Genomic DNA, 23,677 nt, shown 5'->3' with positions numbered 1-23,677 from the left:
GCCACCATCGTCTGCAACAGATGGTTTTCACGGTGTCTGCAATCAAGTTTTTCTTTTTTGGCTTCAATCATTTATATCTGTCTCAGTTTCATTTGATCATGCAAATTATCTTTTCGTAGTTATCAATGCTGAATATTTAGAGGGAGTGTTTACGTATTTATTTTTGTAAAATTTTGAAACGATGCATATACCCTTGCAAATATTAACATCCCTACATACATTAAGATCTTCCAAATATATTGATATCGATAAATAAAAAAACAACAATTAACACTTTTACAACATAAGCATTTTTAGAGGATATTAATGTGCCAAAAGTTGATCAATTTATGAAGATTAATTATGAAGTCATATAAACATGTTTTTAGGTTCACAAGAGTACACATACTGGACTTCAAAAATTAACAAGAGATATATGAAAATAATTATCTTAATTTAAATCTTACAATTTCATTAATTTAAATCTTCATAAGATTCGGACAAATTTTATTAATTTAATTTTGTTAACCTTAATACATGTCACACCCGCCGCGGGTCGGTTACTGTGATTGGACCAACATAGTGGGCCCGTCAAGGGGGCCCGCGGGTGTGGGTGTACTGGTATGCCGGAGAGTGCCATCATAAAAACCCCCATTGGCTTCGACGTTTCCGCAGACCTGCTTTCAAGAAGTCATAGGTTCTTGATGTCTCCGGAGTCGTCTTCCTCGTCGTCGAAGAAGAAACGGAGGAATCTGGAGATGAGGGTTGTAGAGAATGCTAAACGAAGACGCGTCACCTTCGCCAAGAGGCGCCAAGGCCTCTTCTCCAAGGCGGAGGAACTCGGCGCCGTCTGCAGCTCCGACGTCGCCGTCGTCGCCTTTACCTCCTGCGGTAAGGCCTTCTCCTTTGGCGATGACGCCATCCGTCGCTACCTCCGCCTGGCGCGAGAACACGATGGCAATCAAGATGGCAGGGAGGAGTGTGGCTCGGTGAAGGCGACGGGGATGGAAGATCCCGTCCGAAGACTGAGATTTCTTGAGGAGCTCCGGCGTAAAGCAATTGCTCGCGCCGAGGACCTGGCGCAAGCGCGGGCTGAGGCTACCGCGGCCAGCAGCAGCAATGGGAGCACCGAGGCGGGGGAACCGTTCTTGGTCGGTGCAACGACTTCTTGGGGACCGTCCTCACTTGTGGAGACCCCCGTAGGCGACTGCAGCCACCGGAGCAGTGAGGAGGACAGTCTTGAGCGGTGTGGCACCGTCGAGGAGCCCTTCGTTGTTGACGCCACGGTTTCTTGGCCGAGCTCGCACCACTCGTCGATGAGTTGGGATGCCTTCGCAGCCGGCTAAGGTAGCGGGGCACCGAGGAGGGCGAACCGTTCTTGGTTGGCGCTACGACTTCTTGGGGGACATTCTTGCCCGCAATGTTCTGACTCCATGTTCTTCATCTTCTTTCCATCTTTCACATCGAAAGTTGAGGGAGTAATATGGATCTGCATGAGATTAATTAGTTTGTATCATTAATTGTCCAGAGGGCGCCAATCTTCTCCCGTCATAGAGTTGGCTTTATGTAGTATTGCATGATGTTGATGTGATTATACCAAAACAAAGAGCACATCATTTGGGGACGAACATTTTTGCTTTTGCTTGTAGCAACATTAAAGTGTATGTTAATAATAATATCGTTCAGATTATCTGCAAATTCTATGGATCAGTGGTAGTGTTCTAATGAAGTATTATAATAACTGCCATTATATGAAATGGAATGAGATATAGTGCAGCATCTAATTCCTAAGATTGGATTATATGAATTGGAGAAGATAATTGGATATATCTATCACATAAGCAAACTTTTCCTTGGCCTTATTTGTTGGATGATCAACATCATTATATCCTCCGTAAAGTGTTTACAGCTCTATTTTATCTTAAACATAATTACATTACTAGGAGAAGCTATAGTTGATGATGGATCAAAAGACCAAATAGTAAATCTTGTTAACTGCCACAATCTCTGGCTGATGTAAATTCTTTTGTCTCAAATTAAATGGAGAAAATAATGACCTAAGAACATAATCCTGAAGTTGGTAGCCAGCAGTATAAAGAGTAGACAAATAATCTAAGCTTTCTCTGCTAAAGTTTTCTGCATATTTGTGATTAATATTTTCCATCTGGTGTAAGCCTTTTAGTTTCCTTCTCTCTTTTGCAGTTTTTATCCTTCATTTTGTTTCGATTTTGCTTTCTTCATTTGCATCTGAATTTTTTTGATTGACAACATTGAGCAAGCATTCATGAGAGCCTCTTTTCTGTCTTTTCATAATTGGAACATGATATTGTGCTTCCAGATGATGGGGAGGTGGAGTTTTAGCATTACTAAGGTTATAAATTATACTCGCAACTTAATCATCTACAATTCTTTGGTTAACTAGGACGAAGAGAATCAGAATCTATCATGTCTGACCAACTCCATTAAAGTCAACATCAAACAAATGACATTGTGCTGTTCCAGTTTCAAGGTCCGTCGACCTCGAGCTCTATATGTGGGAAGACGTGTCCGCTCGTCTCTAGGATAGATGATGACCTACCTCACCATGCGGGCTCCTCTTTGGAATGAGAGACAAGACTGACACCTGTCGGATCCAAGCCACTGGGTCGCCCTCCTCTGCGTATTGGGAGACGACTTCGGGGTAAAGGCGCCTGCGGCTTGATGGCGACCACCTCCCTGCAAAAAGGCCTTCGTCGGGTGTGTCCCGACTTTGGCCCCTCCGATGAGCAAGTTAGATTGGGTTTTATTCCATTTTCTTCTTCCTCTCCTTTTTCCTAGATCTGATCGGGGGTATTTATATTTGCGTGCGGGAATTGGTTGGGCCCTGGTCCGACATGGCCGTTGACTCTGGGGGCGGAATAACCTCTTTGATGAGATGGTGTCTTCGGGGGTGCTTGAGCGGCGTCAGACGGCACTGCCCTAACAGTAGACGACATCGCCCCCAGCTCTTGAGGTGGTCAGGCTGTGCAGTCGCACCGTTGGAGCTTGACGTGGCGTGCACCCCGCGCTTCTGGAGGCGTACGGTATCGCGTCGATCTGCAGCATCTATCGGTGGTTTACATAGGGCTAAAATACGCCCTATCAATAGTTAAACATGAGCCACGAGTATCCGAATCTCTTTTCTACCCTAGTGTGTTATATATATATATATATATATATATATATATATATATATATATATATATATATATATATATATATATATATATATATATATATATATATATATATATATATATATATATGACAAAGACAATAAATAGTACCAACAGAAAATACAGATTAACAAGCTTTTTTTGTGAACCAGCATCTTCCTCTTGGAATTCAATAGAATTGCCAAGAGCACCGGTGCCAGTGTCACTGAAGCAACTGCACATAGCTTACGCCATCTCTCCTTGCAGAAATGTGGAAAGACGAAGAGGTGGTTCTAAACACTGTTCTCAATCCTGATGGCATGTCATTCTCTGTTGAAGTGGTCTGATGGCTCTGAACATTCCTCCAACAGATTCTGCTCTCGACCTTCCTCCCTGTAGGAACGGTAAGATTGAAAGAAAACCGAGGAAGAACAAAATGTCTCTTACAATGATAGACTTATCGATTCTAAACTATAATCTAAAGAATCATTAATATAAATATAAATATAAATAATAAAAATAGAATTTATATGGTTCGACACTTTGGATAGATAGAAAAAAGAATTACAATTTTTGTTATGTGAGTACAAACTATTCAGTTTCTCGAGTTAATCGAAACTTTGCAATGTAGAAACCATGAGTCGCATTTAATCGAACAAAATTCCGATCACACTCACATTTTTGTCCTATAGCAATTCCTTAAAACTAGTATTGTTTTGCAATACCAATTCCTTAAAACTAGTATTGTTTTGCAATACCAAATGTTGATTGTATCCTCTCCGAGAGACAATACTACTGCAAACCCACCAGTCTCATCTTTCAAGAGCAGTTTATACATGGAAATAATCACAGCTGTAAGGGGAAACACTCCTTTTTTCTGAGCTTAATAACTCTTATAATTTGAAGAACCAACGCCATACATCGACTACATTTAAGTCGAGCACAGTTTTGCCATAATTGAAGGAAAGAAATTGGGCCAACATCTATGATAATTTCTGGACAAGCAGAAAACCAGTACTGGTGCCAAACATAACCGGCACAGTTATGCTCATGTCGTTTCAGAAAAGAGCTTCTTCAGTGAGCAATATACATCGATACAACAAGGTGTTTCCCACAGCTTAAGAATGTTGCAGGAAAAAGAAAAAAAAAATGGCTATTGCTGATGGGCTGTTGAACTCGTAGGAGACCACCTCTTTCTACCCAGGCCGACTATTCTAGAATTCATTGTTGATTCCGACAGGTTGGGCAGAACCACTTCCCTTTAAATCTTGTTTCTGGAGTGAGTCCGACACATGAATAATGGAACCATTCACCTCCTTCACACTGGACCCCAATGAAAAAAAAATTGCAGATTGAAAATGACAGATATTAGATCAAAGTAACATTAGACATGCAAAAAAATGTTAACAATATTTCAAAAGAGATGATACACTAAAAAATATGCAAATATGTGCTTTTAAATTTATATAGTAAATCAGAAATAATAAAGGTGGAATGGGGGTACATATATGAAAATATTCTATAGTGGCAGAACATGGAAATCCATCAGTATGTCCACCATAATATAATTTCACAAATATACATCTTGCATCCACCTACAAAACACAAACTAAGAAACCAACTACAAGGTTATTGGCATTGTTTAAGTAGATTTTCCTCATCTGGTAGGAGAATGTTACAAACAGAATAAAATGGAACGATCAAAAGAGTTCCAATATGGCATTATTTGTTTTTTAATGTGAAAAATAAGTGAACAAGTAAAACAAATTCTTGTTTCAGATGTATGTTACCAAATTAGGATGGAGGAGAAGAAAGCTGGTTCCTTAGCATTGGCACCATTTGTAAATCACTTATAAGTAAATTCCAGAGGATGTAACATTAAGAACCCGATATCCATTTACGGAAATGTGCTCCATGGCTTCAAGGTGCATAAAAAAATTATGCACGATATGAAGATATGAAAACAACTAAATGACTATGGAATCAAACTTAATGCTTTAGAGCAGCGGAGGGATACCTAAAAATGAATGGATGTAATGCTACGTGGGAATAATAACATTTTCAAATGAAAAATCAGAAGAGGAGAATAGAAAAAGAACAAGTGTGCTAGCATAAATTCTTAAATCAACCTTCACTGCGATTAAGTCAGGCACTTCATTGATTGGAAGCTTTTTTAACAAATAAAAGGTGAAGCAAACAAAAAGCTTGACATGCAAAAAGCCTCTTGGAAGAAAATGTTCTAAAAGGTGATGTCCAGAAATGCAAGAAATAAACCAAATAGCCTGGAAGCTTACATTTTCATTGTCACATGCGATCATATCTCCAAATGACACCTGGAAATAGAGAAAGCAAAGGGTTTCATTTATGATATCATAATATTATGGACGTCGTTATGAAAGAAAAACTACATTTATGAACAGCTCGTATTAGATAGTCTATAAAGGTCAATACGAAACCTGATGGCAGACACAATATGTTGGCTCATTTGGGTCAATAGGTTGATCAACGTCAGCAGATGCTGGAATATTTTTTCTATCACTACCTGGAGGAGGCATAAGTTCTATATCCATATCCCGGTCTCTATCCCAATCCCTTTCTCTGAGCCTCTTTGGTTGAGGAGTTAAATAACCTCCCTTGCGTTTTTCATCCCTATTCACTATAGGAAGTGGAGGACGAATAGCTGGTTCATCTGGTGGAATCTTTCCTTCTGTTCAACAATAACGAAGTATTGGTTGAGTTATCCAATTTAAAGGACAGAAAACTCTATTAGCCTTCTAATTAGTAGCAAAGCATCACATTTATTAAGTCAGTAAACAAAAAAGATTAATTATTTCCAGAGTAACCTTTACATAAGTTGCAGAAATATGATTTTAAATGCAACTATTTTGAATTCAGCAGCGCCAACTCCTGGAGAACTACCCATGTCAAATACTTGGCATGACATCCACAAGAATTCAGACATGGAAACTCTTCAAGATGAAGTGGGGAACTGACCACTAGGCTAGGGCCCAGTTGATGGTTAGTTTACCATCAGGTAGCATCAGATTAAACAAGAGAACTAGGACTTAATCAGAATAACTGCCAAGAAAAATTACAATACCTTGCTTTAAGTCTTCTGCAAACTGGTTCAAATCCTCATCTAGGCGCTTCAAATGGCCCTCTATCTGCATGACATCCCAACTTAGCTGAGGAGGACCTACATCTAAGTGCATCCAAATAAATTATAGAAACAGGAAAGTAGCATCATGCTAATTTTCTATAAATCTTGGCCAAAATCTGAAAAGTAGATAACACATTCTAGAGTAATGAAATATGAGAATACTAAGGTGAGTTCCATGTACTAAATATCCAAGTAATGAAATCTTTAAATGAGCTTAACATAGCAGGTCTTCTGTTCTCTTCTGTGTCCATAATATGTTCCATGTTAAGAAAAAAAAATCTCAAAAGTAATGCAGTTTGGTGGATTCTTACTAAACTAGTGCATTCGATCGATTAGACATCCAAGGATTGAAATCTTTAAATGGAGACTGCAGAAGAATGCTTTGATCCTCTTCTGTGCACATAATCTGTTCCACTTTTTCTCGATACACTGAATCTTACCTAAGGGTGCGTGGAGTATGGACTATTGATACTTCATGCAAAATTGTATCAAGAAAACAGTGGGTGTTAGTGTAAACACCTTTTTTTCTTAGCCGTGACCCGAGAGGTCGTCTCGGCTCGTTCGGAGGTCCGAATGGCGGGGATCTCCCTGGGGCGATGCTCGTCTCCTCCGGGGTGGTCGGGGCGGCCTCGGACTCGGGGCGATGCAGCGACTTCCTCCGGGTGGGGACTCCTTGGTTGCGTGTCCCGGACGGGAGTCCTCGGCTTGATACCTGCACAAAGGTCGGGTCGGCTTGACCCGACCCCTCCGACGATTAAGTTAGAGAGACGCGGTGGCGGTTGTTTGGGGATTTCAGCCTACCTTCTTCCCTCTGGCTCCAGGGCGTTTATAGGGGGAACTCGGCACTATCGGGCGCGCCCTCCCGTCGGTCGGGGCCGTATCTCTGATCGCGTCCGACATCGCCGAGGACCTTGCGTATGGGAATGGGGAATCGCAGGGTATGGGCGAGCTTCAACCGCTACCTACTCCTGTCTCGTCCTACTGTGCTGGGTCAACTGAGGGATTGTGGGCTCAGTGAAGCTGACGTCCGGACGCAGACCGTTGCCCTCGTTGCTCTCCCTGGGGCGCCGCGCCTGTCCACGTGCGGGGGATGTCGCCGGGAGTGGGGTTTACCATTTTTTGCCATATCATATCCCCCCCCCCCAAAGGAAGCCACGGCTCGGCATCGGACGGTGAGGATTCGAGGCGTGGCTTTGATCGGTAAGCGGCGGTGTTCTTCGAGGTTCACAATTGAGGCACAGGTCCGCGGTAAGTAGGCCGCGCTGCATAGGCGCTTTAGCGCGGCATGAGGCCGGGGGATATGTTTCGGGCGTGCGGGCCATGCCGAGGAGGTGGTCTCGGGAAACATGCCGCCGAGGAGCACGTCTCGGGCGGGCTGGCCGCGCCGAGGAGGTGGTCTCGGGAACATGCGGCCGAGGAGCACGTCTTGGGCGGGCTGGCCGCGTCGAGGAGGCGGTCTCGGGAAGCATGCGGTCGAGGAGCACGTCTCGGGCGGGCTGGCCGCGCCGAGGAGGTGGTCTCGGGGAGCATGCGGCCGAGGAGCACGTCTCGGGCGGGCTGGCCGCGCCGAGGAGGTGGTCTTGGGAACATGCGGCCGAGGAGCACGTCTCGGGCGGGCTGGCCGCGCCGAGGAGGTGGTCTCGGGAAGCATGCGGCCGAGGAGCACGTCTCGGGCGGGCTGGCCACGCCGAGGAGGTGGTCTCGGGAAACATGCCACCGAGGAGCACGTCTCGGGCGGGCTGGCCGCGCCGAGGAGGTGGTCTCGGGAACATGCGACCGAGGAGCACGTCTCGGGCGGGCTGGCCGCGCCGAGGAGGTGGTCTCGGGAAGCATGCGGTCGAGGAGCACGTCTCGGGCGGGCTGGCCGCGCCGAGGAGGTGGTCTCGGGAACATGCGGCCGAGGAGCACGTCTCGGGCGGGCTGGCTGCGCCGAGGAGGTGGTCTCGGGAACATGCGGCCGAGGAGCACGTCTCGGGCGGGCTGGCCGCGCCGAGGAGGTGGTCTCGGGAAGCATGCGGCCGAGGAGCATGTCTCGAGCGGGCTGGCCGCGCCGAGGAGGTGGTCTCGGGAACATGCGGCCGAGGAGCACGTCTCGGGCGGGCTGGCCGCGCCGAGGAGGTGGTCTCGGGAACATGCGGCCGAGGAGCACGTCTCGGGCGGGCTGGCTGCGCCGAGGAGGTGGTCTCGGGAAACATGCCGCCGAGGAGCACGTCTCGGGCGGGCTGGCCGCGCCGAGGAGGTGGTCTCGGGAACATGCGGTCGAGGAGCACGTCTCGGGCGGGCTGGCCGCGCCGAGGAGGTGGTCTCGGGAAGCATGCGGAAAGATCGTCGTTCTTTTTAGGCGTTGAGAAGTCGCAGTGGCCGTTTTCCACGTCGTTTCCTGTAGCGGCTTTGGGTCCGCATTTATGATGGGGTGTTCGTCTGTCTTCCTTAATGCGAGTGGGTGTGCGGATGAGCTGTCGGCCGCTAGGGCGAGACGAAGGGACGTCTCTTTTGGCGGGATTTTTCTTACATAAATGGCGTACCCTACCTGTTTTACGATTCTTGCTGCTGAGTCTTGGACCTCGTCGTTTCTTTCTGTCATCGCACCTTCTCCTCTCCTACGCCACCATCCCGCAGTCGCTCCCTCGTCGTCTCTCTTGTTCGTTCCAAAAGCCGGTAAGGATGTCCTTTTCACCTGTCTCTTCACCTTCGTCCTTCGACAGAGTCCGGGAGAGCATGCCTCCGTCTTCCCTAGACGAGGAGGCGGCGCGAGCCCTTGAGGCCCTAATGTGGCCGCACGACCTCGATTCGGTGGTGAGCGGGTCGTTGCTGGAAAAGCTCCGGGAGCGTTATTACATCCTGGAGGAGTTTGTCCTGGTCGCCCCTGATCCGGGCCAGCGATCATACGACTCGATCCCTCGCGGTTTCGCGCTGACCCAAGATGCCCTAGAGGCCGGGCTGCGCCTTCCCCTTCACCCTATTATCGTTTCCTGTCTTTCTTTGTGGAGGATTTCGCCTTCCCAGGTGGCGCCTAACTCATGGCATTACCTAGTAGCGTTCTTAGGGGAATGTTACTATGCTAGCATCACCCCAACGCGAAACCTCTTCCTCTCTTGCTTCCGCCTTCTCAAGGGGCCGGGAGGCTATTTCGTGTCAGCCCGGGCCGGCTTTCGCGTCGGGGGAGCCCCTTCGAACAATAAAGGGTGGAAGGGCCGGTTTTTCTACGTTAGCTGGTCGAAGGATTGGGGCTTCGGAGTTCGGTGGGCGGTGAGGGCGATAGATAACACCGTCCCGGACTTGAATGGCGAGGAGCGTCGGGACCTGAAGAAGCTCCGGGCAGTCCTTCCTGGTTCTCAGGCCCTCCGAGCTATGACCGAGGAGTGGCTGGCCGAGGCGGGTCTCAGTCCGGCTTTCGGGGGTATGTTTATAGCGGATGTTCCTCGCGTCTTGTATGTTTACACAGTTTGTGATGGTTTGTTCGTTTCCTTCGTAGGAATGAAGCTTTTGTCACTCCGCGGCGGTCGCTCATCGTCGGCCTCTTCCCCCCGTTCGCCCGCTGCATTCCCTTCGCGCCCCTCGGCCGACCCGTTGCCCGGCTCGGCGGATGCTTCTTTAGAGGTTCCGGAGGGGCGCCCGTCAAAGAGGGCGAAAACAGCTGGTACCGGGAAAGCAAAGGCGGGGGCTACCCCTTCGACAACCATTGGCGCGAAGCGGACCGTTCGGGACGAAGGGCATTCCCGAGAGGATGCGCCTTGCCAAGGGGCGGCCGGGAAGAGGTCGAGCTTGCCTACGGTGGATGACCTGTGCGGGCTACGCACGGGGGCCGACGAGCCCCTATGGTCGCTGGTGATGGGCGAGCTTCCACCGGGGGAGGCTTCCGACCCGCTGGTCGCCCGTTGGAAGGGGCTGTCCCGAGGGGACAAAGTGTGGGCCGGGGGAGACCCCTTGGCTGCCTTTCTCCGAGGAATGCTCCACCCCGACCTGGCTCGGGACCTGTACACCCTGCCCTCGGAGGCCATGCTTAGCAAGGCGGGGCGGTTTCTGACACTGGTAAGTGTTTTGTCAACTCCGGGCATCCTCGTGACCGTGTGCTGACCCCCTCTTTTTCTGCGGCAGGGCCTCCACTACTCGATGGCGCTGATGGACCGCGTGCGTGATGCTGGCCAGGTAATCTGGAACCTCAGCGAGTGCAACTCCGAGTTGTGCCGTCAGCTAGAGGAAGTCCGGGCCGGGTCGGGCCCAGAGGCGGTGGCGGCCGCGGAGAAGCGCGCAACTGAGTCCGAGGAGGAAGTGGCGCGCTTGAAGGCGGAGCTCGAACAGTCGGGCAACTCGGTCAAGGAACTGCGAGAGTTTCTTTGCATGGATCGGGCCGAGCTTCGCCTATTGAAGTCGGAGGTGCTCGGCCTTACCGAGAGGGTGGAGAAGGCCGAGGCTGAGGCCCGCGCTACTGCCGATGCGCTTGCCGAGGAGATTCGCCTTCGTCCGTTGAAGGACAAGGAGGCGATCGAAGCCTACAAGAAGTCCGAGAACTTCGAGCTCGGGCTGACCCGAATGGGACGAGTATCCTACGAGTACAGATACAGAATCGCCCTGGGTCGCTTTGGCTCGTGCCCTCCTGGCTCCGAGGTGGAAAGGGATCCGTTCGCCTCTCACCCCGTGGATCTGGAGGTGGACATGCCGGAGGACGTGCCATTCGACGACCGCCCGAAGACCCCAGGAGAGTAGTGCGGGTTTTTTGTATGTCGGGGTCGAGGTCGAGGGTGTGAGGGGTTTCTGTATGGGTTTTGGCTTTTGTATCCCCCCCCCCTTTTTAATAAGATGATCTTTTCTTCCGATTTCTGTGTTAGCGTAGTGCCTATGTCTTCAGACGAAATATTTCCTAAGGTTCTGTATGTTCCAAGTCCGGGGCACGGGGTCGCCACCCATTGTTGCGAGTCGGAACGTCCCCGGTCGGGATACCCCGATGACCCGATAGGGTCCCTCCCACTTTGGGGCCAGCTTCCCCCTTACTTGGGTTGGGTGGCTGACTTCGATTTTGCGCAGGACCAGGTCCTCTAACTTTATCGATCGGGGTCGTACGCTCCGGTTGTAGACCCTCGCCACGGCTCTTTTGTAAGAAAGAGCTTTCTGGTGTGCGTTGGCCCGTCTTTCCTCGAGCAGGTCCAGGTTGGATCGGAGCCCTTCGCCCGAGGCTTCTTGGCTGTAGTCTGTCGTCCGCGGAGTCGGGACGGCTACTTCGGATGGTAGCACGGCCTCGGTCCCGAACGTGAGGCTATAGGGAGACTCCCCGGTCGGGGTCTTGGGGGTGGTGCGAAGCGCCCACAAGACACTCGGGAGCTCGTCGATCCAAGCCGATCGGGTAGCGGATACCCGTCTCTTGAGGCCGTCGACGATGGCCCGGTTGGTTACTTCGGCTAGCCCATTCGCCTGGGGGTAAGCCACCGAGCTGAACCTCAGCTGAATTTTGTGTTTGGCGCAAAACTCTTGGAATTTCCTGCCGGCGAACTGAGGTCCGTTGTCGGTGACGATGGACTGGGGCAGGCCGAACCGAGTTATGAGGTTTCTCCACACGAACCTTTCCACTTGCGACTCCGTAATGGTTGCTAGGGGCTCGGCTTCGACCCATCTGGTAAAGTAGTCCACTCCCACGATGATGTACTTCCGCTGGCCGGAGGCGGGCGGAAGAGGCCTGAGTATGTCCAGTCCCCACTGCGCGAATGGCCAGGCGCAGTCGACGGGGGTGAATAGGACCGCCGGCCGTCGGGCGGTGCGGGCGTGCTCCTGGCACGAGCTGCACCGCCGCACGAAAGCTTTCGCGTCCTGGCGCATGGTCGGCCAGTAGTACCCCTGTCGGAGTACCTTGTGCACCAGGGCTCGTTCGCCCATGTGTTCCCCGCAGGCCCCCTCATGCATGTCGGACAGAACCGTCCAGGCTTCGCTCGGCTCCAGGCAGCGCAACAAGGGGCACGAGAAAGACCGCTTGTACAGCCGTCCTCCTTCCTCGGTGTACCACGCCTGCGTCCGACGCAAGCGTCGAGCTGTAGTTGCATCGTCGGGCAGGGTCCCGTCCCGCTTGAAGCGTAGAATCTCCTGTACCCAAGTTGCCGGCGTGCCGTGAGCGACGGTGGCGACGACCTCTATGGCTCGGCGGGGGAGTTCTTCGGTCTCGGGCCGAGCCCAGGGGGCCGGGCCGGACGCCAGTTTTGCTAGGGTGTCGGCTCGCTGGTTCTCGCTCCTGGGGACATTCGACAATTCAAAATAGGCGAACTTGGCGGCAAGGCTTTTTACCTGTGTCAGATATTTCGCCATAGTCGGGTCCCGGGCCTCGTATTCGCCGTCGAGTTGCCTAGCCACCAGCTGTGAGTCGGTGATGACGCGTATGTCGGTCACCCGCATTTCCAGTGCCAACTGGAGCCCCGCCAGGAGAGCCTCGTATTCTGCCTCGTTGTTGGTGGCCCTGAACCCGAAGCGGAGGGAGCGCTCAATCGAGCGGCCGTCAGGTGTTACCAGCACCAGCCCTGCGCCGGCGCCTTTCGCGTTGGCCGAGCCATCTACGTGGAGGGTCCACGTGTCACGCAGTGGCTCGAGTTCTTCGCCTGTATTCGGGGTCAGCTCCGCAATGAAGTCTGCCACGGACTGGGCTTTGATGGCGGTCCGAGGCATGTACTGTATGTCGTGCTCGCCGAGCTCCACTGCCCATTTGAGGAGACGCCCTGCAACGTCGAATTTGGACAGAACAAGCCGAAGCGGTTGATCAGTTATTACCTCTATCGGGTGGGCCTGGAAGTAAGGGCGGAGCTTCCGCGCCGACAGGACGAGTGCAAGCGCCAGCTTTTGGATCGGCTGGTAGCGTTCTTCTGGCCCGCTCAACATGTGGCTGACGTAGTAGACCGGCAGTTGATCGCCGGAATTTTCTTTGACTAGAACCGAACTGACCGCGTGCCGGGAGACGGCAAGGTAAAGACTCAATTTCTCCCCCGGGGAGACCGAAGCGAGTCGAGGGAGGCTGGCCAGGTGTAGCTTCATCTGCTCGAAGGCCCTTTCGCATTCCGCCGTCCATCGGAAGTTCTTCGGATCCTTCAGGGCCTGGAAGAAAGGGTGGCATCGATCTCCCGATCGGGAGAGAAAACGTGATAAAGCGACTAGCCTCCCGTTAAGGCGCTGCAGGTCTCTGATCGTCCGAGGAGGCTGCATGTTAATAATGGCCTGTATCTTTTCCGGGTTGGCGTCAATCCCTCTCTCGTGTATGATGAATCCGAGGAATTTTCCCGAGGTCATGCCGAAGGTGCACTTGGCGGGGTTGAGGCGCAGGCCGAACTTCCGCAGAGTGTCGAATGTTTCAGCCAGGTCGGAAGGATGAGCCTCCGCCGTTCGGCTCTTTACGATCATGTCGTCGACATATACCTCCATGTTTCGTCCAATCTGGTGGGCGAACATCCTGTTCACCGTCCTCTGGTAGGTTGCTCCGGCATTTTTCAACCCGAACGGCATAACTTTGTAAAAATATATCCCTTGCTCGGTGAGGAAGGCGGTGTGTTCTTGGTCTTCGGGTGCCATCCTGATTTGGTTGTACCCGGAGAAGGCGTCCATAAACGAGAGCCGGGCATGGCCGGCCGTGGCGTCGACTAGCTGGTCGATCTTCGGCAGGGGGTAGCAATCTTTTGGGTAAGCATTGTTGAGACTGGTGTAGTCAACGCACATCCGCCAGTTTCCATTAGGTTTTTTGACAAGGACTACATTGGAGAGCCACTGTGGGTACCTTGCCTCTTCTATGAAACCGGCTGCCAGAAGCCGGTTTACTTCTTCTCGGATGGCCAGTTGCCGATCCGGGGCCTGTCGCCTGGGCCTCTGTTTCACCGGGCGGGCGTCGGACGAGATGTTCAGGTGGTGCAGCGCGACCTCCGGGTGGACTCCCGCTAGGTCAGCTGGGGTCCAAGCGAAAATGTCAGCGTTGGCTTGCAGAAGGCTGACGAGCTGTCGTTGTTCTTGTTCGGGCAATCCCGACCCGATTTTGACTGTTTGGTCGGGCCTTCCTTCGATCAGTGGCAAGTCAATGGTGGATTCCTTCGGCTCGGGGCGGGGGGTCGGTTTTTTTCCCTCCCGGGGGTCTTCCAGCGGGGATTGGACCCTCGCTCTCTTGTTTAATGACACAGCGGTCAAGTAGCAGCTCCTGGACTCCCAGGAGTTCCCCGCCACTTCCCCGACCCCATCGTGGGTTGGGAACTTGATGGTTTGGTAGTAAGTTGAGATGACGGCTCGGGTCTTGTTGAGGGTTGGCCGTCCCAGGATGGCGTTGTATGCCGTGGGGAGGTCGACCACCAGAAAGGAGGTCATCACCGTTTTTGCCTTCGGGAAGACTCCCAAAGTTAGGGGCAGGGTGATGACCCCTAGTGATGAGATTGAGGCGCCGGTGAACCCCGTGAGTGTTGAGCATACCGGCTTCATGTTCTCCTTTACCAGGCTGAGCTTTTGGAAGGCGTCCCAATAAAGTATATCGGCCGAGCTTCCAGTGTCGATCATGATCCTCCTCACTTGCGCGTTGGCTATTCTGGCTGATATCACCAACGCGTCATCATGTTCGGGTGGTTCAGGTTCCCCGGTCGGGAAGGTGACTTCGGGGCCTTTTGCGGGTTTGGAAGCTTCGGCTCGGGAGGCCCTGGCGTACGCCCTTCCGCCCGCCATGGAACTTCCTCCGGACGCCGGCCCGCCGATTATGACCTCTATGTGCCGCTCGATGGGGCCCTCCGGGCGTGGCGAGAGCTCCTTATCTGGTCGGAGGTATGAGCCGAGGTGCCCTCGGCGGATGAGCTCCTCAATTTGCCTTTTTAATTCTCGACATTCCTCGGTGTCGTGACCGGGCTGCCGGTGGAAACGATAGTATTTAGAGCGGTCCGCGAGTTCGCGCGGGCTCCTCATCGGGTAGGGGTCTTTGAGAAGGCCTTTCTCCTTAATATGGAGAAATATTTCGATCCGAGAGGAGTTCAGGCCTGGGGGAGGGGACCTAGGTATCGCATCGTTGAGGCCGCCGGCCCTGCGCCGGGAGGTAGCAGGCTGTTGTTGTTGGGACTGCTCTGGCTTGACCCTCTTGTGCTCGTCGCGCTTCCCGACCATCCAAGCCTCGGCCGCAATGTACTGGTTCGCACGCTGCAACATTTCGGGGACCGAAGTGGGGGGTCGTTCCACCAGAGACCAAAAGAATCGGGTAGGGCGCAGGCCCATCATGAATGCCTGCATCATCAAAGAAGGGTGAGCATCAGACAGCCCGCAGATTTGTGCGGTGAAGCGGTTCACAAAGTGAGAGAGGGGCTCATCCTCCCTCTGGTTGAGCCCGAGGAGCATCGCCACCGACGGTTTCGGCTTGGCATAAGCCAGGAAGTTAAGCTCAAAGTCCCTGGCCAATTGGTCGAAAGAGGCGATGGTCGCGGTCTTCAGATTGCTGTACCACGCTCGGGCCGGGCCCCGCAGGGTTGTCGGGAACGCCCTGCACATCAGGGCGTCGGACGTCCCATATAGCGCCATTTGGGCGCGGAAAGCGGCCACGTGGTCCGCCGGATCAGTGGCACCCTCATAGGCATCTAATGACGGGAGCCGAAAGTGCGGCGGGATTGCTTGCTCTTGAATCTCGGGGGTGAAGGGGGACCCCTAGTGTTGTTCGGCCCCCGGGTCTCCCCTGGTTCGGCGAACCTCACGCTGCACCCCGTCCAGTCGGCGGCCTACGAGGCGTAGCTAGGCCCACAGGCCCTCGGCCGGGTCTGAAAGAGGGGCTGCAGGCGTCGGGTGCGCCGCTGGTTCCTCCGCTCCTCGGCTCCCGGGTTGGGTCGATTGGATCGGAGGCGAAGCGGGAGACTCGGGGAGCGGCGCGGGGTTTTGAGCGGCGGGCCGTTGCCGAGGTGGAGATAGGGTCGAGTGTGAAGACGTCGGGGGAGAGACCAGCGGGATGATGGTCTGCATCACTCCCGTAAGAGCCCGGACCTGGTGCGTGAGGTCGTAGAAGGCTTCGGGTGGCACGGGTGACGGGCCACCGGGATTGGCGATGGGCGGCGATAGACCCGGATCGTTGAACAATCGCCAATAGCGCTCCGAGATCGTAGCGGGGCGCTCGTCCCGAACCCCCTCCTGTTGGGGATGTTCTTCCGCCGCGTCGGTCGGGTGCGACCGGACGGCTGGGGGTTCGTCAGAGTGGGCCTGTTGATCGCTTGACATTCGGACCGGCCCTCCTTCTAGCGCCATTATGTTAGTGTAAACACCTTTTTTTCTTAGCCATGACCCGAGAGGTCGTCTCGGCTCGTTCGGGGGTCCGAATGGCGGGGATCTCCCTGGGGCGATGCTCGTCTCCTCCGGGGTGGTCGGGGCGGCCTCGGACTCGGGGCGATGCAGCGACTTCCTCCGGGTGGGGACTCCTTGGTTGCGTGTCCCGGACGGGAGTCCTCGGCTTGATACCTGCACAAAGGTCGGGTCGGCTTGACCCGACCCCTCCGACGATTAAGTTAGAGAGACGCGGTGGCGGTTGTTTGGGGATTTCAGCCTACCTTCTTCCCTCTGGCTCCAGGGCGTTTATAGGGGGAACTCGGCACTATCGGGCGCGCCCTCCCATCGGTCGGGGCCGTATCTCTGATCGCGTCCGACATCGCCGAGGACCTTGCGTATGGGAATGGGGAATCGCAGGGTATGGGCGAGCTTCAACCGCTACCTACTCCTGTCTCGTCCTACTGTGCTGGGTCAACTGAGGGACTGTGGGCTCAGTGAAGCTGACGTCCGGACGCAGACCGTTGCCCTCGTTGCTCTCCCTGGGGCGCCGCGCCTGTCCACGTGCGGGGGACGTCGCCGGGAGTGGGGTTTACCATTTTTTGCCATATTAGTGGGGTAGCCAAAAAATGTATTCCCTTGGGTTTTATGGCAAAGCACTTTCCGTAAATAAGCATAAAAAGCACTATATATAGAGATGTATGCAAAAAAAAAAAAACTTTCCTGTAATATTCAAACACAATATTTTGGTTTCAGTACACCACAACAAGATGAAGGTGCTCATAGACTGAGGTGATCGGTCAGGCAGGTAAGCAACTTGATGAAGATAACTCACTTATGAGATTGGCTGCTATCACCTTCTTAACAATGCTTGCCACAGTGGAGATGTATGGAGATAAATAGCAAGGATCAGTTTGTCAAGATGCCAAGAACCTTTTTCACCTACACATTTTACAAATTTCTTTTGTAAATGCTGTAATTATTTTTTTGCTTGACAAGTTCCCTTTTGCATGATAAAAGCGACAAAAGTACAAGTACAACTATGCAAGTTATCTTCCCTTACCAACAATAGTGCATGAAATCAAGGAATGAAGGAGAATAATACAATGAAAGACAGTTTCTTGTTTTTAAAGTCCCTCACTTTGCAAATGATATTGCAAATAAACATGCAGTCATGTTGATCCCATTGATATGCTTCAGATGTCCTAGATTGTATAGTAATGAAGTAAATGTAGGAAAGCAAATCAGGATTCAGAGAACACTAAGGGTTTTGGTCTAAACATGCTGAATGATAAATTAGTCAAGAGGAAATTTAATGAATCCGTTTGCAGATTAAGATGCCTCATACTTGAAACTCAGTTTTTATAGTGGAGCAGTTGAAACTGATCCTATTCCAATGTAAAAGCTTGTAACACCCTTCATCTAGGCTCTTTCAGATCAGGATCAGCATATCATAAATTGTTGATTAACAAAATAGGTCACAAGTTAGTCTTTTAAGTTCATGGCAGGTCTATTCTGGTCAATGATCGGAAAACTTTGCTATTAACTTTTAGAATGCTTCATACACAAAACCATGTAGGAATAAACTAGGGTTGACTATTGAGATGATTTCTAAAACTCCTGTCATAAACAAAAGGTTGGCTACGGGTTCACAAGCTTGTTGGGCTAGCAAAACTTTCTCTGTGCACAGGCTCAATGCATTTTCCTGGCTAGCTTCAATCTCTCTTTTCATCTTCTCAAATTCTACCTCATCATCATCACGGATTACCTTCTTTGAGTTGTGAGAAGGCATTCCTAAACAAGACCTTGTTTGTTCTTTTGTCTGGTTTATGATACCTGCTTGCAAATCCAGGAGTACAAGAATAACTGAAGATATCAAGAAAAAGAAAGGAGGATAATATCAATACAATGAAATATGGAACTATACACAAATAGATATTTAGAAATAATATTTGACAGCTTTATCTTGCTTACAATGGATATTTTATACCAGGTCCAGTGGACATCTAAGATTATTAATAGGGAAGGTTGGTCCATTGTAACTGGCAAGCACATTTCATAACAGCAGATTTTGCATTCATATTAAAATTAAAAACTAAATAAACTGGAACAAAATATAAGCATTTGTACTACAGGGAAAAACAGTTCATCAACTATTCCAATCATATCAAGATCATCTTTTTGTATTTGTACTTCTTTGATATGCTTCTCTTTCTATATACTTTTCATACAAGCTGCATCATATTGGACTATTTCTAATCTCTAAAGATATTATGTTTAGACCTAGTAGGATTAAAGAGTAATGTGTTCTCGGAAAACATAGTTATAAACCATAAATTCGAATTCATCTTGTGTTTTGTGTGTCTACACAAGTATGTAAAAATATTCAAATACGAAAACATAGAATCTTAATATTCAAATAAAAATTAGAATTCTTCTCAATTAAATTTGTCCAAATGTGCTTGTTTTATTATTATTCTTTACTTCTGTAAGGAACAAGGTTGGGTATTGTAATGATCCTATGATGATGACCACCTATACAGTCCCATCAATATAGAATTAAGATCTTTTCTTAATCAAAAATAAATTATTGTGATAGTTGGATTAATTTTTGTCACTTCTGCAAGCATTTTCCCAATAAAAATTAGAACTCCTAACTTGACTAATTTTCTGCGTATGTTCTCTCAATACACATATTTTATCATGAGACTTGGTTTTTGCACTAATATAATAAAGTTGAATGACCCAAGCAAAACATTAATCATTATAAAGATTGTTAGAAATTTTATCAATTTGCTACCAAAATCATCCGATTGAATTATTTTTACTAGATTCTTTTATATTTTTAATTCCATATACAAACCAAATTTCTCATAAATCACCATTATTGCATAAAATTTCCTTGTATCATCTCTACCCTGCTTCTTATTTTCTCCTTTAAAGCACTTTCATTGAATAGTTTTATTTGCACAATAATATGTTTTTTTCCGCCTTAATCATTTCAGTATTTGTTCTACCAAGACATTACCCATGTGGTCGAAACAACATCAAGATAACAATCCTTCAAGCTATCCTATTTTTCTTGTTCAATCAAGTTTTGCAGCTCCTATGAGACGATCAGATGAGAAGAACAGGCAGATCATCAATTAGACAGCTTTTATGTGTCCATAAGTATTTGCCGCCTTCATTAAGTTTCTGGTTTGTCCATATCATCAATTGAAAATGGCACTCTCTCAGTCTTCTTCCTTTGAGTTTCTGCATCATGTTGCGTAGACCTCAAACAATCAAGCTTGCAACTCAACAGAGACTTCAAAATGCTGGGCCTTCAACCATGCATTGTTGAGTTCATCCTTCATATCTTGAAAAATATTTTGTTCTTTCTTTTGTTGAACTTGATAGGAAGAGGGGATGGAGTTATTAAACAGAGCAAGAGTATAACAAGCTTTAATCTTCTATATTTCTCTTAAAAAAAAATACTTTTATAATTTCAGAAACTCTCTTACCCTCATGACCCAACATATGGGGTTTATATAGTCCCCAAAGATACATTATATTAATTGTATTCAAAATGAATCATTCTCTTTCAAGAAACCCTTTCAAGAACCAATAACTAATTTGACTTATCCTTCTATAGACTTTTAATCCATTTTTTCTTTTTGATGTAATGATTCTCCCACTTGATGCAATGAACCTTTTTATGACATTTGAACAAGTTTAATTCCAACATTCTCTCCTCTTAAACTTATTCCATTCAGCATGCCAAGTTTTCTTCGAAGTTGTTGAAATATTTCAAATTTAAGAGGTTTTGTGAGTATATCAGCCACTTGTTCACTTGTCTTGACATAATGTATCTCCACTTCTTTATTTTTGATATGATCACTTATGAAATGAAATCTTGTATCGATATGCTTCGATCTTTCATGATAGACTGGATTCTTGGCTAAGGCAATAGCTGATTTGTTATCAATATAAATCTTGGTTGACTTCTCCTGTGGCATATGAAGTTCTTGGAGTAATCTTCTTAGCCATATTGCATGACAAACACTAGAAGAAGTTGCTATATATTCTGCTTCACAACTTGATAGAGCAACGATTCGTTGCTTTTTTGAAGACCAAGTGAATGTAGCTTCACCAAAATAAAATACAAATCCAGTTGTACTCTTCCGATCATCTTAGCTTCCGGCCCAATCACTGTCACTATATCCAATGAGCTCCAACTTTTTAGATGATGAATAGAACATTCCATACTCAATTGTTCCTTTGATATATCGTAAAATTTTTTTAGTGACATTTAAATGAGATGTCTTTAGAACTTCCATAAATCTACTTATTAAACCAACTCCAAATAGTATATCAGGTCGAGTGCATGTCAAATACCTTAAACATCCAACTAGACTTTTATAATAAGTTGGATTAATATATTTACCTTCACCTTCCTTGGTCAACTTGGTGCCATATTCAATAGGTGTATCTGTAGGATGACAATCTTCCATGGAAAACTTCTTTAAAACCTCCTTTGCATAATTTTCTTGTGAGATAAAAATTCCTTCATTATCTTATATAACTACGATACCAAGGAAATAAGTCATTAAGCCCAAGTCGGTCATCTCAAACTCCTTTTTCATAGAGTGCTTAAAATCTATAATCATGGAGCTACTATTGCTTGTAAATATTAAATCATCTGCGTACAGGCATATAAACAAGATATCTCCATTAGAGTTAGATTTTGTATAGAGAGCATGTTCATGTGGACATTTAGAGAAACCATTTAGAATAAAATAAGTATCTATTCGAGAATTCCATGCTCGTTGGGCTTGTTTAAGCCCATAAAGAGCTCTCTTTAACTTATATACTTTGTCCTCTTGTTCTTGAATAATAAAACCAGGGGGTTGTTGAATATATACCTCTTCTTCAAGAACTCCATTAAGAAATGCTGATTTGACATCCATTTGTAAAATCTCCCATTTCATTTGAGCTGCTAGAGAGATAAGTAATCTTACTGTCTCCAATCGAGCAACTGGCGCAAATACTTCTTCATAATCAATCCCATATTGTTGTTTATATCCCTTCGCAACCAATCTGGCCTTGTATCTCTCCACCTCTCCTTTTGCATTTCTTTTTGTTTTGAAGATCCACTTAACACCGATAGCTTCGTGGTCTTCTGGAAGTGTAGTAAGCTCCCATGTATTATTTTTGTTAATGGCATGAATCTCTTCATTAATAGCTTGTCACCATTTTTCATCTCTATAAGCTTCTTCAAAGATTAATGGATCATATCCTGCAAAAAGATAAAATAAAGAAAGTTCATCATTGTTAGTATTAATCCTTCGAGTCACATCATATAGGTCCTGAATCGGTCTTGTCCTTCTTATAATTGGACTTCTTGAATCATGTGACCTAGTTGATCTAGGTGATGATTCTGGTAAAGCCATTTCGGTGCTTGCTTGTATTGTATCATCTTCTTCTGAAGCTATAGCTTTCTTATGCTGCTCATCACTTTTCCAGTTCCAAATCTGTTGTTCATCAAACTCAACATCTCTTGACATCACAACTTTATTTGTGATAGGATTATAGAGTTTGTAACCATTGGAATTCTTTGGATAACCTAACAAAATGCATTTTTGACTTTTATCCTCCAATTTTGTTCTCTTCTCTTCTAGTATCTTGGCAAATGCAACACTTCTAAAAATCCTAAAATGATCAACTCTTAGTTTTTGTAAGGTCCATGCTTCTTCTGGTGTAACATTACCAATTCGCTTTGTCGGAAACCTGTTAAGCAAATAAACTGCATAAGCAACAGCATCACCCCAAAATTCTTTCGAAATTTTTCTTTCCTTTAACATACATCGGACCATATTAAGGATAGTCCTATTTTTTCTTTCTGAGACACCATTTTGTTGAGGTGTGTATGGCATGGTGAATTGATGTAGAATTCCATTATTTCTACAAAAACTTTCAAATTCATTTGATATATATTCACTACCCCTATCTGTTCTTAAACATTTAATCTTACAACAACTTTGTCTTTCAACCAAATCCTTAAATTATTTGAATTTGCTTAAAACTTCTTTCTTTTCTTTTAACATATAAACCCAAGTTTTTCCACTATGATCATCAGCGAAGGTAAGAAAATACCTGTTTCCTCCAAGTGATACTGGATTGATAGGGCCACAAACATCTGAGTGTAGAGATATCCTCAATATCAACTTTAAAACAATTTGATTAATAAAAAATACTTAAATGCAAAGGAAACATTCTATTATGTGCCATTTTCACATGTGATATCAGTGTTTTATTCTTATCACGAATTGAGAGAGCCATATCTTTCATCTCAATTTCATAACCTTTTTCAAGTAATTGTCCCAAGCTTAAAATATTATTTTTCATATCAGGAACATAATAAACATCTGAAATGCATACTTCCTTGCCATTATTAAGTTCAAGGAGAATTTTACCTTTGCCTCTTACTGGTCTTTGAGACAAATCACCAAATGTAGTGTTCCCGGAATAACTTGTATCCATTTCTGAAAATAACTCTTTGATGCCACACATGTGATTTGAAGCTCCTGTATCTAGATACCATGTCATAGATTGATCCTCTTTCAAATTATCATAACTCATTAATAAAACTTGATTTACGTTTTTTTCTTCCTCAACAAAATTTGCCTTATCACCTTGATTGTTAGGATTATAATAACATTCATAAGAATAATGCCCATACCTTTTGCAAACATAACATTGTATTTCAGACCTTTTAGAGTTTCTGCCATGTCCACGGCCTCAGCCACGTCCTCGACCATAACCTCGGCCTCTTTGGCTAGAATTTTCTCCACCACCTTCAATGTTTGGAGATTCTTGATTGGTCTGATTTCTGCCTCCTCTTCCTCTTTGTCCTTGTCCTCTTCCTCTTTGAGAATTTGATTCTCGTTTATTTTCAAGAGTAAGCTTCGTTTGTAATGCTTGCTCCATAGTTTTGTCTTCTCCTCTTTTTGTAATCCATTGTTCATGAACTTGAAGGGAACCCATAAGTTCTTCTAAAGACATTTTTTTCAAATCTTTAGATTCTTCGATCGCAACAGCAATAAAATCAAATTTTGGATCTAGAGATCTCAATATTTTTTCTATTACTCTCTAATCA

General features: G+C 47.4%; 2 protein-coding genes across 2 annotated transcripts; one reads left to right on the top strand and one right to left on the bottom strand.

Annotated features, from left to right (window-relative positions):
* Positions 1–602: 602 nt before the first annotated feature.
* Positions 603–1,325, top strand: LOC103999572 (MADS-box transcription factor 47-like). Its single transcript, XM_009421361.2, has one exon. It carries the CDS (start codon positions 603–605, stop codon positions 1,323–1,325), a length of 723 nt encoding a protein of 240 aa, XP_009419636.2.
* Positions 1,326–4,239: 2,914 nt separating this feature from the next.
* Positions 4,240–23,339, bottom strand: LOC135598229 (PHD finger protein ING2-like). The gene is made up of 6 exons (XM_065091767.1): positions 23,261–23,339; positions 18,185–18,375; positions 6,253–6,316; positions 5,609–5,859; positions 5,447–5,485; positions 4,240–4,475 (listed from the first exon to the last, which is right to left on the bottom strand). Exons 1-6 carry the CDS (start codon positions 23,337–23,339, stop codon positions 4,374–4,376), a joined length of 726 nt encoding a protein of 241 aa, XP_064947839.1. The 3' UTR covers positions 4,240–4,373.
* Positions 23,340–23,677: the final 338 nt, after the last annotated feature.

The sequence above is a fragment of the Musa acuminata genome, chromosome BXJ2-1 (genome assembly GCF_036884655.1).
Source record: "Musa acuminata AAA Group cultivar baxijiao chromosome BXJ2-1, Cavendish_Baxijiao_AAA, whole genome shotgun sequence".
In the NCBI taxonomy this organism is placed as follows: Eukaryota; Viridiplantae; Streptophyta; class Magnoliopsida; order Zingiberales; family Musaceae; genus Musa; species Musa acuminata.
This window is presented reverse-complemented; position numbering and strand designations above follow the sequence as displayed.